Source organism: Stomoxys calcitrans, chromosome 1 (genome assembly GCF_963082655.1).
Source record: "Stomoxys calcitrans chromosome 1, idStoCalc2.1, whole genome shotgun sequence".
In the NCBI taxonomy this organism is placed as follows: Eukaryota; Metazoa; Arthropoda; class Insecta; order Diptera; family Muscidae; genus Stomoxys; species Stomoxys calcitrans.
The window spans coordinates 190,437,687-190,455,008 of record NC_081552.1 but is presented as its reverse complement, the minus strand read 5'-3'; the positions used below and the strand labels follow the sequence as shown (position 1 = coordinate 190,455,008).

Here is a 17,322-nt window from a genome sequence, read left to right as displayed (position 1 = left end):
AAGAAGGATGTCGAAAGGCCTAACACAACTCACTGTCCCAAAACTTCGGCGACAAAGGACAATAAATCCGCCTTTTTAGGGGCCCAAAACCTTAAATCGAGAGATCGGTCTATATGGCAGCTATATTCTAATCTAAACCGATCTAGACCAAATTGAAGAAGGATGTCGGAGGGCCCCTCACAACTCACTGTCCCAAAATCGGACAATAAATGCGCCTTTTATGGGCGCAAGACCTTAAATCGAGAGATCGGCCTATATGGCAGCTATATCCAAATCTGAACCGTTCTGGGCCAAATTGAAGAAGGATGTCGAAGGGCCTTACACAATTCACTGTCCCAAATTTTGGCAAAATCGGACAATAAATGCGCCTTTTATGGGGTCAAGACCTTAAATCGAGAGATCGGCCTAAATGGCAGCTATATCCAAAACATGACCGATCTGGGCCAAATTGAGGAAGGATGTCGAAGGGCCTAACACAACTCCCTGTCCCAAATTTCAGCGATATCGGATAATAAATGTGGCTTTAATGAGCCTTATACCTTAAATCGGCAGATCGGTATATATGGGGACTATATCAAGATATAGTCCGATATAGCCCATTTTCGAACTTAACCTGCCTGTGGACAAAAAAATCTGTGCAAAGTTAAAGCTCAACAACTCCATTTCTAAAGACAGTAGCGTGATTTCAACAGACAGACGGACAGATGGTGGACGGACATGGCTAGATCGTCTTAGATTTTTTCGACAATCAAGAAAATAGGAAATTCGGTGGTGGGTATAAAAAGGCAGCAAGAGCCGTTGGGTAGCCGGCTAAACTACATATTTATTTAAGCAACTGCTTGTCTGCGTAATCTGGCGAAGATTTGGCAGCCCCAATACCGAGGTGACTAACTTTATGGGCTTGCCAAAAGGTGCACAGACCTTGAAATTTTACACACGATCTGGCTAACACCTCAAACCATTCCAAGTTTCAAAGGGATTTCTCTACCCATTCTCACACGGCATATTTTTGCCATTTTCTATGATTTCCTCCCATGAGCCCGGCGACGCCTCTCGCCGTACGCCGGGCTCGGTCTCTACCGTCTACAAACCCATCTTATCTCTCGGGATATGTAAACCACATCGGCACCGCTCTCGCATTACTTTGAGGTGGATCCACTTGTGACACTTACGCCATACGTCTCAGTTTTCCTGCGCCCAGGTGCTATAGCATTGATGATGCGTTCTTTCTTCGACCTGAATATATTTTCGAAAAGGTTTCTTTTTTTGAACTGAATATATTTTTTTTTTGTTTCTCTTTCGAGACGAGCTCAATGATCGGAGATGCAAATGGAAAAGGAAAGCCAAAGATAGCAACACACACCATCCACTATGGGACGCGTTTCGTCTTTGGTTAGAAGACTTTTCAACCATATAAGGTGTGATGGCTTCAAGGGCCGTGCGTGTTGTATTTGAATCGTATTATTAGCGAAAACGCATCTATGATACAATTACCACATTAACCAAGCTCGACAACCGTGCTTATTAGCTGTACTTTTCCCAATGCATGTATTTTTGTGTAATGACAGACATTCTTTCTGTGACAAATTACACTTCTTCCGTACTACACATGATTTTGCACATCTGTTGGAAGTTGTATTGATGGCTTCGAACGCTAAGACAAAAGTTGTCACAGCTCTCCTCTCTGCTGCACAACTTGTTTTAGCGATCCGCTTTTCTAGTCACGCCCGGCTGTCGCACCATCGGCGATAGCGGATGACCGTATGCTCTGCATCATCCACCACCTCTTCTCGTCTGTAGGTTGATTTAGAGTATTTAGCCTATAAAAGCCGCATTTATTAGACAATTTCATTGAAATTTGGAACAGTGAGTTGCACTTGGCTCCTTAATGTTCGAACCGAATATTAGTTCATATCGGACTACATATTGATATGGCTTCATCTGTCTCCCAGTATGGGGTCTTAAACCTCTAATTGGGTAATAACCCAATTTCACAGAAATGTTGTTTACGACCATAAAATATTGGGTGATTTGGTTTAACCGCCGTAGCGCAGAGAACCCAGGCGCATGTCCGCCTATAACGCATAACGCTTGGGTTCGAATCCTGGCGAGACCATCATAAATAATTTTCAGTGAAGGATTTCCCCTCCTTATGCTGGCAACATTTGTGAGATACTATGCCATGTAAAACTTCTTTCCAAAGAGGTGTCGCACTGCGGCAGGCCGTTCGGACTCGGCTATAATAAAGAGGCCCCTTATCATTGAGCTTAAACTTGAATCGAACTATACTCATTGATGGGTGAAAAGTTTGCCCCTGTTCCTTAGTGTTCATGGGCAAAATTAGCAATTTGCAATTAGGTTTATTTTAAACGGGGCAGTACGACCGTGACGAACAGCGTGTCGATTCAGATTTGGGAATAGCTCCCATATAAACCGATCTCCTAATTTGACTTTTTTAGCCGCCAGAGGCATCAATGGTTATCTGATTTGGCTGCATTTGCGCACGGATCGTTTTGTTTTGAGTTTCAACATCCGTGCCAAGTACGATCTAAATCGGTCTGTGACCTGATGTAGGTTCCATATAAACCGACCTCCCGATTTGAATTCTTGAGCCCCGGCAAGCTGCTGAAATTTTGAAAAGCGTATGGTCTAACCGATCTCCCAATTTGACTTCTTGAGCCCCTGAAATTGGCTGAAATTTTGCATGTGATGTTCTGGTATGACTTCCAACAACTGTGCCAAGTACGTTCCAAATCAGTCTATAACCTGTTATAGTTCCCTTATAAACCGATCTCTCGATTTGATTTTTTGAGCCCCTGGAAACCTCCATTTTCATCCGATTTGACTGAAATTTTGTACGTGATATTCTGTTATGACTTCCAACAACTGTGTCAAGTACGGTCCAAATCGGTCTATAACCTGATATAGCTCCCTAATAAACCGATTGCCCAATTTGACTTCTTGAGCCCCTGCAAGTCGCAATTTTTGTCCGATTTGGCTGAAATTTTGCATGAGGTGTTCTGGTACGACTTCCAAAAACTGTGCGAAGTACGTTCCAAATCGGTCTATAACCTGATATAGCTCCCATATAAACCGATTGCCCGATTTGACTTCTTGAGCCCCTGAAAGCCGCAATTTTTGTCCGATTTGGCTGAAATTTTGCATGAGGTGTTCTAGTACGACTTTCAACAACTGTGCCAAGTACGGTCCAAATCATTCTAAAACCTGATATAGCTCTCATATAAACCGATCTCCCTTTTTGACTACTTGAGCCTTTACAAACCGCAATTTTTGACCGATTTGACTGAAATTTTGCATGAGGTGTTCTGGTACGACTTCCAATAACTGTGCCAAATACGGTCCAATTATCAGTTTATAACCTGATATTGCTCCCATTTTAAAATTAGCTTATTTATGATATTTCATACATAAAACAGTGTGTCTGTCCCACTGTGCACAGCCAAAATTCTTCACTGCTGAGACCATGTTAGTTTTATGGTTTACTTGGTTTGCTTCTATTTTCATTCTAGGGTTTGGTTAATAGCTTCCCTAATGTCTTCCATATTTCTAGGCAAACGTGCATTCGATGTTTTTTATGCACAAATTGAATTGAATATTCATAGCAGCCACAGTTAAACCCAATGACACAATGACTGTTATTGAAATGATATTCGTAAAGCTGGCATATTATAACGTCTCGCATGCATGTAGCTTGTGAATGAAAACAAATGTTATGTTGTTAGTTGTGTTGACAGGTCACGCGACCACCAGATTTGTTATAACCACAGTTACCGGCTACTGCTTGAAGTGGCAGTAACAAAAAATAAACAAACAAAAAAGAGATATTCAATGTGTTTTACAAATTGAGAGGTAAAACTGTTGATTACCTCAAAATTCGCAAAGTGAAAAGAATGTTAAGGCAAGCGGTAATTAAGTTTTAACATATGGGGGAATTTTTGAAGATTCTGTTTTGGCATTTTTCTTTAATGGCTTGGCCAAAGGAGAAGGTTGTAGCTGTCATTTAATGAATGAATCTATTTTTAGAGATGAGGCTAAGACAGTCCATTAGCCATTAATTATCACCATAAAATTCAGTTATACAATTTTCGAGTAATCAAATTAAATTTTTGAATATAGGAATTTTTTATTGGGTTGCTCACATTTAACGTCGCATTTATCATTTAAAAGATAGGCGTGGAGTGGGTTTATCCACTGATATTATCAACAAATATTCCATTAAGGAATAAAGTGGTCTGGATACATCTATGTGATGGGTAGCTCCATAAAAAACATACCAAAGGAACATGTGAAGCTATATCCACTTATACACTGACATAGCTTTTTGCTCTAACTTTGAAGATTCGAGGCAAAGGGGATGAACTTGGTTTTAAAATGCTCAATTTTCCCTTTTGTTAAAGACACAATTCCTTTGCTGAAGAAACATGGATATCAAGGTTTGTTTATGAAGAAAACTACATTGAAACATGTGCCACTACGAGCCATTTATAATTTCTAAAGACCTAAATCAAAAAGAAATATCTGTGCAAAATATCCAATGTTGGTTCGATCGTATGTTATTGCGTTTTCATTATTGATACGGATGGACAGATATTATATTGCAAGATTCAAATAGAATATTAAAACTTTATACAATCGCAGATCGACCCAATGATAGGTTAGGTTAGGTTTAAGTGGCAGTCTGCCATCAGACTCACTTAGACGTTTTCGTACATTGTTATACCACAGGAACAGAGAAAGGAAGATGCCTTCTAGTTTCTACCGTTGAAACATGCAGATCGCTTTAAAAAGCCCAACAACTTGCAAATGTTCACATCCGCTAAATCGGTCAGGTTCTCAAAGAAATGAGAAGCTTAAATGGAACTCCTTCTGACTGCCAGTGCGGTACACACACACAGAAGGTGTTCTATAGCCCCTTCTTTTGCAAAAGTAGTTGCTGACAACCTTCAGTCTGTTTGCATGTTTTCCGACATGCTGATAATGAATGAGACGTCTGTTCTAGCCAGTGACAGCAAAGCTGTAGACCTCTACAAGTCTAGATTAGGGCACATAGTTTTGGAATGCTCACAGCCCCCTGTGCTCAAGGCCCCATTCGTTGTCCTTCGGACCTGCTCCTGGAAACTTAGCTTACAAGTCGCTAGATGCATACCCATAGATTCCGGTTTCCCTGGAATGTGTAGGGCAGTTCCCAGCTTGTGCGCTCTACAATTCCCTGGGATATCTTTGTGAGCCGGCACCCAGAACAGTTAAATTTTGAACTGTTCAGCCATCTCGTTGAGGGATCTGCTACAGTCGAGGGCAGTTTTTGTATTCAGAAATACGTTCTCCAGGGATTTAATGTCTGCCTACCTGTCTGAGAAGATATTTATGCCAATCGTCGTTATGACATTATATCTTAGCCATTCCACCACTTCCTTAATTGCAAGGCTCTCCGCTTGACACACATTGCAGTGATCGGGTAACCTTTTCGATATTACCATTTTTAGATCTTTTTGGAGTACACCCCAAAGCCCACCTGGTCGTTTAGTTTGGAACCATCCGTATAGAAGTCTATGTAACTTCTATTTTCTATTGGCCGCCCCGGTTGCCGAGTTGGTAGCGTACTTGGATTACCAGTGCAGGGGTCGTGGGTTCGATTCCCGCCAGAAGCCTTGGTCTATCGCTACTGTGGTATCACAATGGACTTAAAATTGTCTTTGTGAGTCTGTAAAGGACTGCCACCCTTACCACACTGCCTGGAACATCGAATATTATATCAAGGATAACATAGTCTCCGTAGCCGCCACATGACCAATGACCATGACCTATCTTAGCCCCACGGCAGCGGTCGCAGCATTCGGTTTAGACACAATGTCCAGATGTAGCATTAAATTCAATACTTCCGATGTTGTCGTCCACAGTGCGACTATGATACACAAACAAGCCATCCTGTGGATCCGGTTGAGTATTGAATAGTAGGTGGACTTTTGAAGCGCCGTCCACCACACCACAACACCATATAGCATTATAGGTCTGACAACTGCAGTATATACCCAATGTATGACGCGCGGTCTAAACCCCCAACTTTTGCCAATGGCTCTCTTGCAGGTGTAAAGGGCACGAGTTAAAGTTTAATTTCCTGTCTAGCAAAACAAATGGAGCATTCTCTCCTCCCAAGGAGGCAACTTGTATCTCCTGCTGAAAAGAACTACTTCTGTCGTTGCACATAGAGCTTTCCAAGGCATATCTCTTAGAGTGGTGACAAACTTTCCCCTTACCGCAATAGCCACGTAGTCGGCATATGTGACCACTTTTACACCTTTCTCTTCCAGAGACAATAATATATTGCTAATGGCTATATTCCAAAGTAGAGGACACTGTACACATCCCCGAGATCCCAAGCCTGCGGTGATTCATCTTGTAGTTAGAAAGTTATTAATAAACTTTATTATGGTAGAGTTGATGCCTATAAACTCCAACTCCTTCATAATTGACGTCGGTTTTACATTATTGAAAGCACCTTCAATGTCAAGAAATGCTTGACAGCGAGAGAGCCCTCTACGACGCCGACTAGGTCGTGAAGGGCTGTTTTAGTTTTTCACTAGGAAAAAATTATTTTCTACACAAATTTTGGCAATTTCTGACTAAGTGGTCAGAAAGTGCTTCTAAGTCGATCGTTATACTGGACAATTGCATTTTCTTTTGAATATTACAAACAAATATATTATGCAAGCACATCACTAAGTTAAACAAAATTCAAATTGATTAATGTCCGTTTTTTCCAATGCATCATTTAGTAACATTAACAGATTTCTTTTGGAAAAACCCTGTGAATAGTAATCATCGACATTTTTGGGTTTTGTTTTGTTTTACTAAAAGTTTCACTAAAATGTCATTCCACCTTAATCAATCACAGTCGCAATATTAACATTTTGGAAGCAAATCTATTGCTAATCAATATTGGGTTATCATTTCTTATAGAACTGGTAGATAATCTAGCATGTCAATATACGATTTTTGCACAAAGTCTAACAACCAAGAAGGGCTACAAATCAATTATGGATATGTGTGCATTTTTGTGGGTCATATTCCATCATATGAGATAAGCAGCGTTCTTTGATGTAGAGAATATGGGTATCAAGAAGAAAAAAAAGGCCAAAAATAAAGGGTGATTTTTTTAGCTATTATCCTTTTGGCAACACTGGTTTAAACAGCTCACGCACGTTTCGTGTTTTGTTTCACTGTCAAATATCTTCAGTTTGGTCTAAATTTAACCATAAATCGTCATACAAACGAATAATGCTTGCAAATTACTGACTCTTATTATCAACATGCGTGCTCTGTTGAGAAAGTTCATCGCGCGCTTCTTCTTCAGCGACGAAGCTCATTTTTGGCTTAATGTTTGAGTAAATAAGCAGAATTGTCGATTTTGGAGTGAAGATCAGCCAGAAGCATTGCAAGAGCTACCAATGCATCCGGAAAAATCACAGCTTGGTGCGGTTTATGGGCTGGTGGCATCATTGGACCGTACTTCTTCAAAGATTATGCGAATCGTAACGTAACTGTGAATAGTGAGCGCTATCGTGAGATGATATCCAACATTTATTTGACTTGCATGAGATGTGGTTTCAACAAGACGATGCCACACAGCACGCGTAACAATGGACTTATTGAGTTGCGAGTTAGGTAAACATTTTATTTCACGTTTGGGATCGGTAAATTTGCCGCCTAGACCGTGTGATTTAACCCCTTTAGACTATTTTTAGTTCATGTTCATTTCTATGTTCATGTTCATGTCTATACAGAAAACCCCGCTTCAATTGACGCATTGGAAGACAACATTGAAGCATTTATTCGTGCGATACCAGCCGAAATGTTGTACAGAGTATGCCAAAATTGGACTAGGCGCATGGAACATTTGAGGCGCAATCACGATCAACATTTGCATGAAATAATCTTCAATCATTAAAAAATATGACCATACTATCGATTCAAATAAAGATTTCATCCACCTTTCTGAATTTAATGGGTTTTTTTTAACTTTCCTATAGCTCTAAAAAATCACCTTTCATATATATTTCTGATCGTCGTAAAATTCTAAGAAAATTTACGATGTCCGTGTGTCCTTCAGTTGTAATTATGCTTCAGTCTTTAAAAATTGAGACATTAAGTTAAAATTTTGCACAGACTCGTATTTCTTCTATATGCAGGTTATGTTCTTGAATGGGCCATATCCGACTATAGTTGAATATAGCTGCCATATAGACTGATCTGGCGAATTAGGATCTTAAGCTCGTAAAAGTCGCAGTTTTGGTCCCATTTTGCTGAAATTTGAAACAGAAATTGGTACTTGGGTCCCCTATACTCAAACCGTATATGGCTCATATCGCTGACATATAGATTGGGGTCTTAATTCGCATTTATTATCCGATTTCGATGAAATTAAAACCAGTCAGTTGTTTTAAGCCTCCCGACATCCGACTCAAGTATGGTTCAGATTTAGAAAAACCTTCCAGGAGGCACGTTTTGCCGCTGAAATAGTGAGTTGATTAAAGCTTACCGATATCGGACTTCAGGTCGGACTATAGTTAGATATAGCTGCCATAAAGTCCGATCTGCCGATTGGGGTCTTTACCCCATAAAAGCCTCAATTATTATCCGATTTCGATAAAATGTGAAACAGTGAGTTGATTAAAGTCTTACGATATGCGACTTGCATATGGCTCGGATCGTTATATATTCAGATATAGCAGCCATATTGACCGATCTGCTGATTTAGGGCCTTAATCTCATGAGAGCCGCAATTATTACCCAATTTCGCTGAAATTTGAAATAATGAGTTGTTATAAGCCTCCCGAGATACGACTCAAATGTGGTTCAGATCGGTATATATTTAGATATAGCTGCCATGTAAAGCGATCTGCCGATTAAGGGTCTTGAACCCATTAAAGCTGCATTTATAACCCGATTTCGCTGAAACTTGAGACAATGAATGGTTTTAAGCCTCCCGATATCCGACTCAAATATGGTTCAGATCGGTCTTTATTAAGATATAGCTGCCATATAGACCGATCTGCCGAATTAAGGCCTTAAGCCCATGAAAGCCGCAATTATTATCCTATTTCGTTGAAATTTGATAGAGTGAGTTCATTAAAGCCTCCCGATAACCGGCTCATATATGGTTCAGATTGGACTTTGATTAGATACTAGCCGAAATGGGCCGCTCCGCTGCGCCTTCTTTAACTCCCTATTATGTTTTTAGGGTGTGGATACTTTGCCCTGAATGTGAATACCGAATTCGTGCCATTGTAGCCTATATCCGCCTATGACGCTGAGCACCTGCATTCGAATCCCGGCGAGAACATCGGACAAAATTTAAGGCGGTGGTTATTCCCTCTTAATGCTGGCGACATTTGAGAGATACCATATGCTATCCATGGTAATTTGAAAAAATTCTCCCCAAAGAGGTGTCGCACTGCGGCACGCCGTTCGGACTCGGATATAAAAAGGTCTCTTATCATTGAGTTTAAACTTGAATCAGAAAGCACTCATTGATGTGTGAGAAGTTTGCCCCTGCTCGGTTCCTATATAACCGTATTGGTGAATATTTCCTGTTTAGGGGGTAAATAAAGGGTGATTTTTTTGAGGTTAGGATTTTCATGCATTAGTATTTGACAGATCACGTGGGATTTCAGACATGGTGTCAAAGAGAAAGATGCTCAGTATGCTTTGACATTTCATCATGAATAGACTTACTAACGAGCAACGCTTGCAAATCATTGAATTTTATTACCAAAATCAGTGTTCGGTTCGAAATGTGTTCAAATTTTGACAAATTTTGTTCAGCGATGAGGCTCATTTCTGGTTGAATGGCTACGTAAATAAGCAAAATTGCCGCATTTGGAGTGAAGAGCAACCAGAAGCCGTTCAAGAACTGCCCATGCATCCCGAAAAATGCACTGTTTGGTGTGGTTTGTACGCTGGTGGAATCATTGGACCGTATTTTTTCAAAGATGCTGTTGGACGCAACGTTACGGTGAATGAACACATTTCGAACCGAACACTGATTTTGGTAATAAAATTCAATGATTTGCAAGCGTTGCTCGTTAGTAAGTCTATTCATGATGAAATGTCAAAGCATACTGAGCATCTTTCTCTTTGACACCATGTCTGAAATCCCACGTGATCTGTCAAATACTAATGCATGAAAATCCTAACCTCAAAAAAATCACCCTTTATTTCCTATTTAGCCCGATATTGGCATGATCGGTAACTATGTTCTGTTTGAGGATGGGGTGGACCCCAGGAAATTCATCCCGAAATTGAGTATCAATTTCCACCACAAATAGTTTTAAAATAATAGGGAAGTGTTTTCGGGTGGGGCAGTTCCCCAAACACATGGCTCTTCAATTGGATTTCACATTCGTTTTTTTCTTTCTTTATTTTTCAAGCACCTTTCGTTCGGTCACTAAATTGTCGTGATTGGTCTATATAACCATTTGGCGGGTTTTGGACGGCCCTCGAGGCACCCGACCCCAACAAAAGTGCAAAAAATATTTTGAATGATTCGCATTACCAATCTCGGAGATCTGGTGCTTTTAAAAATTAGGTTATTGAGAATTGCTTTTTAGAGGAGGGATGGCACTTAGACATTTCGACTCAAATATTTGATATCCACATTGCACTCTCAAATCCATTTAATATGAGCCCCATATTACCATCGTTGGTAAATATGAACTGTTTGGAGGGTGTTTGGGGCTGCGGCGGCCACCAGTACTTTGCCTTCGTTAACTTGAGCCCCCTATTGACATAGTCGAAAATGAAGTTCAGTTTAGGGGGTGCTTTAGGGCGTACCCCATATATATACTTGGATCCAAAATTGGATATCAAATTAGTTTTCTACTCTCAAATAGCTTTTATTTATTTCCCATATTATCATAAAGGGTCAATTAACCTATTTGACGTAATTTTAGGATGAAAAGCGCCATCTAGACTTGAACGAAAATTTTAAAGTTATATTCGTCATTTACTCCCAAATACCTTTCATTTGAGTGAAATATAGCCATGGGCGGCTAATATGCCCATTTGGGGTATTTGGGGTGGTGCAACCTCCCATTACTTGGACCAAATTTTGCATGCCATATTTGTAATATACAGCCGATTACTTTTCATGTGAGTCCCATATTGATAGTAAAGTCAATTTTTAGATATAGCTTCCATGTAGACCGATCTTTCAAATTAGGGTCTTAATCCCATAAAAAGAGGATTTGTTGCACGATTTCGCTGTAACTGTGACTTGTATACGAATTCTCGGGACCTGAACCAAATATGATCCAGAAAAGCTCCCATTTTCGTATTACTATGGATATGGTAGTGGAGTTGTTATAAAAGATAATGGTTAATATATCCATGGTGGTGGGTATCGAGAGTTCGGCACGGCCGAACTTTATACGTTTTTAATTGTTATACCCACCACCGGAGGATGGCGATATATTCATTTTGTCATTCCGTTTTCAACACATCGAAATATCCATTTCCGACCCTATAAATTATATTTATACTCTTGATTGTCAATCAAGCCATGTCCGTCCGTCTGTCGGTTGAAATCTCGCTACAGTCTTTAAAAATAGAGATATTGAGCTGAAAATTTGCACAGATTCTTTTTTTTTTTTTTTTGTCCGTAAGCAGGTTGGGTTCGAAGATGGGCTATACTGGACTATATCTTGATATAGCCCCCATATGGACCGATCTCTCGATGTAAGGTCTTAGGCTCATAGAAGGCGCATTTATTATCCGATTTTGCCAAAATTTGGGAAAGTGAGTTGTGTTAGGCCTTTCGACATCCTTCTTCAATTTGGCCCAAATTGGTTCAGATTTGCTTATAGATTCCATATAGACCGATCTCTCGATGTAAGTAAGGTCTTAGGTCCATAAAAGGCCCATTTATTGTCCGATTTTGCCAAAATTTGGGACAGTGAGTTGTGTTAGGCCTTTCGACATCCTTCTCCAATTTGGCTCAGATTTGGATATAGCTGCCAAATATACCGATCTCTCGATGTAAGTAAGGTCTTAGGTCCATAAAAGGCGCATTTATTGTCCGATTTTGCCAAAGTTTGGGACAGTGAGTTGTGTTAGACCCTTTGAGATCCTTCTCCAATTTGGCCCAGATTGGTTCAGATTTGGATATAGCTGCCATATAGACCGATATCTCGATTTAAGGTTTTGGGCCCATAAAGGCGCATCTATCGTCCGATGTCGCCGAAATTTGGGACAGTGAGTTGTGTTAGACTCTTTGACATTCTTCTTCAATTTGGCCCAGATCGGTTCAGATTTAGATATAGCTGTCATATAGATCAATCTCTCGATTTAAAGCCTAGGCCCAATAAAAGGCGCATTTATGATCCGATTTCGCTGAAATTTGACACAGTGACTTGTGTTAGGCTTTTCGACATGATTCAGATCGGTCTATATTTGGATATAGCTGCCAAAAAGACCAATATTTTGTTCAACAAAATCGAACAGCGACTTGTATTTATAAGACCACTCAATGTCCGTGGCGAATTTGGTCCACATCCGACCATTTTTCGCTATATTGCTGTTATGGGGGCATAAATTATGCATTTTTCAAGGCATGATTTTTGTTTTGTTGTTTTTATTTTTTTTTATAAAATTTTTTATGACAATTAAAATTTAAAATTTTGGCAAGACTCATATAATTACTAAGCTTTATTAAGGTCACAAAAGAATCAAAACTTTTATAAAGATTATATTGTGCTCATTTGTTTTTCAACTTCGAGAAGAAACAACCTCAACATCACAATATTTCCTAACAATTTAAAAATGATCAAATTAATCCTCACCGTCCCTTAATGCCTGAAATTTACTTTCACACAGCTGTCATTTGTAAATAGCAACGAAATTCATGCGTTGACATTGCCTTCATGGCCAATGTGTTGCGGAAATGAACTTGATTTTGTAACCGAAAAACAAAGCAGGTCAAGGACAATGAACATCTCGAGAGGCAAGCCGACAAGCCCCATTCGTCAGTATTGGCAATTTTTCACAAGGGAAAGCGAGCGTATCTTGTCTATTATGGAGGCGGGATGGCTAAAGGGGAGAGGAGAAAGCAGGTTTTTCTTTGGCAAATATTGGGTTAGTAGAAAAAAGGAAAGCTTTACAAAAAAAAATAATTCAATTGAAATTCAACGAAAGTAATAAAGAAAATATTTTTCTTGGCATTGAATTTATTGGAATTTTTATGGCGGTTTTAAATCAGCAATTGGGTAAAATCTTTTTACACCCATGTCCGTCCGTCCATGTGTTTGTTTTTTTTTTTTTAATATTCCTTGTTTAACGAGCATTTGGTTGTGTGTTCTTTGTCACTTCACCTTCACCTTAGGTTGTCCTCCATGAATTTGTATTACTCACCATGATGATCAGAGGAAAAATATATGCGGTTGGTTTTTAAAAATGAAAATAATTTATTTCTTTTTTAATATTTTTTATCACGCACAAATATGCTGGCTGTGGGCTTGTGTTTATAACTTTGTTACCGCGGAACAAATGAAAATTTAATTTCTGTTTTGAAATTACGCTACCACACACGGACGTTGCGTCGACAGCGTAGGACAGCGAACAAACGAACGAACGAACAAACTCACACCGAGCAGCAGCAAACAGAGTTAAATGTGGCGAAAAATAGGTGGGGGTGGTGGGAAAATAGAAGAGAACGACGCGCGAGCTACTTTTACCGTTACTAGGGCAATTCAAGATGATTTTTCATTGAGTTGCGTTCAGCGACTAAACAGTCGCTTTTTCGTTTCGTTGTGATTTTCCCCCAAAAAAAGCACATACATGCAATGTTCATACATACATACATACTTACGTACCTTAAGTGTACAGCCTTTTCCGCTGGCCATAGTACTCATTGCGTTTGTTGTTGTAGAAAAGCTTTTATTTATTGAATTTTCTTCAAGTGCTCTCGCAAACTTTTGTTTAGTGTCTTTACAGGAAAACTCTAGCTTGGAAATATTCACACATGTAGGCTTTCAATTTGATTCTGTTGCTTTGACATTTCACTCTCAGAGATTGACTTTGGTTTTTTGCCTTTTAAAAAAAAACATAAGAAGAGTAAAAGCAAACGTCACTGCATGGGTATATTTAGAGTTGCCATGAGCACTCAGTATGAGTAATTGAATAATTGAAATATTGGGTTGCCCAAAAAGTAATTGTCGGTAATATATTGGGTTGTTCAAAAAGTAATTGCGGATCTTTTAAAAGAAAGTAAATGCATTTTTAATAAAACTTAGAATGAACTTTAATCAAATATACCTTTTTTACACTTTTTTTCTAAAGCAAGCTAAAAGCAACAGCTGATAACTGACAGAAGAAAGAATGCAATTACAGAGTCACAAGCTGTGAACAAATTTGTCAACGCCGGGCAACCCAATAGTAGTAATATAGTCAGCGTTGACAAATTTTTTCAACGGCTTGTGACTCTGTAATTGCATTCTTTCTTCTGTCAGTTATCAGCTGTTACTTTTAGCTTGCTTTAGAAAAAAAGTGCGCGAAATTTTGTTTTCATTTGTTTGTTTGGCTTCAATTTTAATATGGGTACCACATGTATTGAAAGAAATTCATTTAACAAACCGAATCAACGCTTGTGATATGCACCTTAAACGCAATGAATTCGATCCGTTTTTAAAACGAATCATAACTGAAGATGACAAAATGGATTGTTTACAACAACGTTAGTCGAAAACGATCATGGTCCAAGCATGGTGAACCAGCTCAAACCACTTCAAAGGCTGATATCCACCAAAAGAAGGTTATGCTGTCTGTTTGATGGGATTGGAAGGGTGTGGTATATTTTGAGCTGCTTCCAAGGAACCAAACGATTAATTCGGATGTTTACTGTCAACAATTGGACAAATTGAATACAGCCATCAAGGAGAAGCGACCAGAATTGGTCAATCGTAAAGGCGTCATATTCCACCAGGACAACGCTAGACCGCACACATCTTTGGTCACTCGCCAAAAACTGAGTGAGCTTGACTGGGAACTTTTGATGTATCCACCATATAGCTCTGACCTTGCACCATCAGACTACCATTTATTTCGATCTTTGCAGAACTCCTTAAATGGTAAAACTTTCGGCAATGATGAGGCTATAAAATCGCACTTGGTTCAGTTTTTTGCAAATAAAAGCCAGAAGTTCTATGAGCGTGGAATATTAAATTTGCCAGGAAGATGGTAAAAGGTTATCAAACAAAATAGCAATTATATATTTGATTAAAGTTCATTCTAAGTTTTATTAAAAATGCATTTACTTTCTTTTAAAAAATCCGCAATTACTTTTAAGGCAACCCAATATATGTATTACTATTTATAATAGATGTTCTTTTCACCGGTGTTATATACATTTTTATACCCTCCACCATAGGAAGGGGGGTATACTAATTTTGTCATTCCGTTGTTACTTTACTTTAATTGGCTATGACAGATCATTTGTTCCACTAGCCGTACGTAAAATAGCGTTCCAGGCGCCTCGAGATTCGTCGCTCATTCTAAAATCTCTGACAGCAAGTTTCGAGTTGTCTCCCACCACTTGATCTTTCCATCGCGCTATTGATCTTCCCGGTTAGCGTGTACCACCGTGTTTGCCTCCAAAAGACTTCTTTGCTTGTGCTTCATCATCCATTCTGACAACATGACCTAGCCAACGCAGCCGTTGTTTTTTGATGCGTGTAACTATGCTTACGTCGTCATTCAGCTAATACAGCTCTCCATTAACGCAAACTGGTCCATATATTTTACGAAGAATCTTTCTCTCAAATACTCCAAGCACTGCCTCGTCTTTTACAAGTACCCATGCCTCAGAACCATATAACAACACGGGTAGTATCTGTCGAGAGGTGGCCTTGTTTCTAAACTGCTTATTTGGCTCAAAAGTAGCATCTATTTGCCAGTATTATCCTTCGCTTTATCTCAAAACTGATGTCATTCGTATCGGTTACGGCGGTGCCGAGGTAGATAAAGTTAAAGTGACTATCTCAAAGTTGTGGTTCCCAACTTTCTCCATTTTCTTTATCTGCTCGGTTGTATAAGGCGTTTTGGCGTTGCAACCATCCATTTCATCTTATCTCCATTTACTGCCACTGATGGGGCCCAATTATCTCATTGACTTTAGATTTTAATCGTTCACACAGTACGCTCGAGAGTATCTCGTATGCGATGGGGAGGAGACTTATTCCTCTTCAGTTGGCACATTCCGTCCTGTCTCCATTCTTGTGTACGGGACATAGTATGCTGAGGTTGCAATCATCGGCTATGCGTTCTTCTAGCCAGATTACGCAGATAAGCTGATGCATACGCCTTATCAACGTGTCGCCTTCGGGTTTAAATAGTTCAGCGGGTAACTCGTCGGCTCCTGCTGCCTTGTTGTTCTTCAGTCGGGTCACTGCTACTTGGACCTCATTTTGACTAGGAGGTAAACATTATATACCATCATCATTGATTGGTTCTGCGGTATCCTCTTCGCCGTCAACGTCGGACACTAGCAGTTGTGTAAAATTTTCTTTCCATAACCTCAGCATGTTATCTGTGTCAGTTACCATATTTCATTCTTTGCCTCTGCAGGAGGATGTGCCTGCACCAAAGCCATCGGTTTTATGTTTAATTCTTTGGTCAAATGTCCGCACTTCATTCTGACTCCTGTACATCTCAATTCGCTTCCACTCACGTCTTTTAATTTCCTTTTTCTTTCTGCGGAATAGACGTTTTTCCTCTCTCCTTTTCTCCTGATACCTCTCCGTCATCTGGCGCGTTGCTACTGATTGCAGGGTTGCTCTATATGCCGTATTCTTGGCTTCAGTAGCATCTCGACACTCTTGGTCGTACAATGGGTTTCTTGGAGGAGGCTTCCGGTACCCCAAGTACGGATTTCGCGGCATTTTCCATGGAGTGGGCAATAGTTTGCCACTGCGCCATTATATCATCGGAACAAGGAGTGCTTTCATGAAGCAGTTGGCTCCGTCGAGTGGATGCCTCTGCCATCTGTTTTGTTTGCATCTTTTCGATGTCCAGCTTCCGTGCAGTGTCAGATCGTACTTTCCTCGCCATGTTCAATGTGATCCGAATCTATATTCGCTCCACGGATCGATCATCCATCTATCACAACGAAATCAATTTGGTTCTTCGTGTTTTGATCGGGTGACAGCCATGTGGCTTTGTGAATAAATTTTCCGACTGTTGGACCAAAAATGTCCTTCTTCTCTACCTGCACATTAAAATCTCCCAGAAAGATTTTAATATCATGGTCAAGGC

The 17,322-nt window shown here is 39.8% G+C and overlaps 1 protein-coding gene across 3 annotated transcripts in view; it reads right to left on the bottom strand.

Moving 5' to 3' along the window:
• Positions 1-14,031, bottom strand: part of LOC106083980 (adenylate kinase isoenzyme 1) — a 49,673-nt gene extending 35,642 nt beyond the window's left edge. Inside the window, exon 1 of one of the 3 annotated variants that reach the window (XM_013247332.2) lies at positions 13,887-14,031. In XM_013247332.2, the coding sequence (XP_013102786.1) occupies positions 13,887-13,925 (39 nt within the window). In that variant the 5' untranslated portion in view covers positions 13,926-14,031. Of the gene's footprint in view, positions 1-13,425; positions 13,813-13,886 lie in introns of those variants that run through there. The other 2 variants (XM_013247330.2, XM_013247333.2) reach the window with 2 other exon arrangements.
• Positions 14,032-17,322: the final 3,291 nt, after the last annotated feature.